The sequence below is a fragment of the Lottia gigantea genome (assembly GCF_000327385.1).
Source record: "Lottia gigantea unplaced genomic scaffold LOTGIsca_3247, whole genome shotgun sequence".
Classification (NCBI taxonomy): Eukaryota; Metazoa; Mollusca; class Gastropoda; family Lottiidae; genus Lottia; species Lottia gigantea.
Genome location: NW_008709093.1, coordinates 2918 through 3445, shown reverse-complemented (window position 1 = coordinate 3445; position 528 = coordinate 2918). Strand labels below are relative to the sequence as shown.

General features: G+C 23.7%; 1 protein-coding gene across 1 annotated transcript; it reads left to right on the top strand.

Annotated features, from left to right (window-relative positions):
• Positions 1-14: 14 nt before the first annotated feature.
• Positions 15-203, top strand: LOTGIDRAFT_147597 (hypothetical protein; the record flags this gene model as incomplete). The annotated part of the gene is made up of 1 exon (XM_009058131.1): positions 15-203. A coding segment is annotated over one exon (189 nt), but the record flags the coding sequence as incomplete, so codon positions are not given.
• Between the last annotated feature and the right edge of the window lie 325 nt (positions 204-528).

Here is a 528-nt window from a genome sequence, read left to right as displayed (position 1 = left end):
CGTTATTTTGCAGGTCGAGTAAGTTTCACAATTTCGTTGAATCTTGTTTAATAAAAGATTATACTCAACGCCACAACACTGAACAATTACTCAAACATCCATTCATACGTGATCAACCTACAGAACGACAAGTTCGAATTCAACTTAAAGATCATATTGATAGACATAAGAAGAATAAAAAGAGTAAGTTTTATATTTTTTAGATATTATAGCTAGAATTTTGGACGTGGATATAAATTATGAATATAAATTATATTATTTCAGTTGATGATCATGATACAGAGTATAAATTATGAATATAAATTATATCATTTCAGTTGATGATCATGATACAGAGTATAAATTATGAATATAAATTATATTATTTCAGTTGATGATCATGATACAGAGTATAAATTATGAATATAAATTATATCATTTCAGTTGATGATCATGATACAGAGTATAAATTATGAATATAAATTATATTATTTCAGTTGATGATCATGATACAGAGTATAAATTATGAATATAAATTATATTATTTCA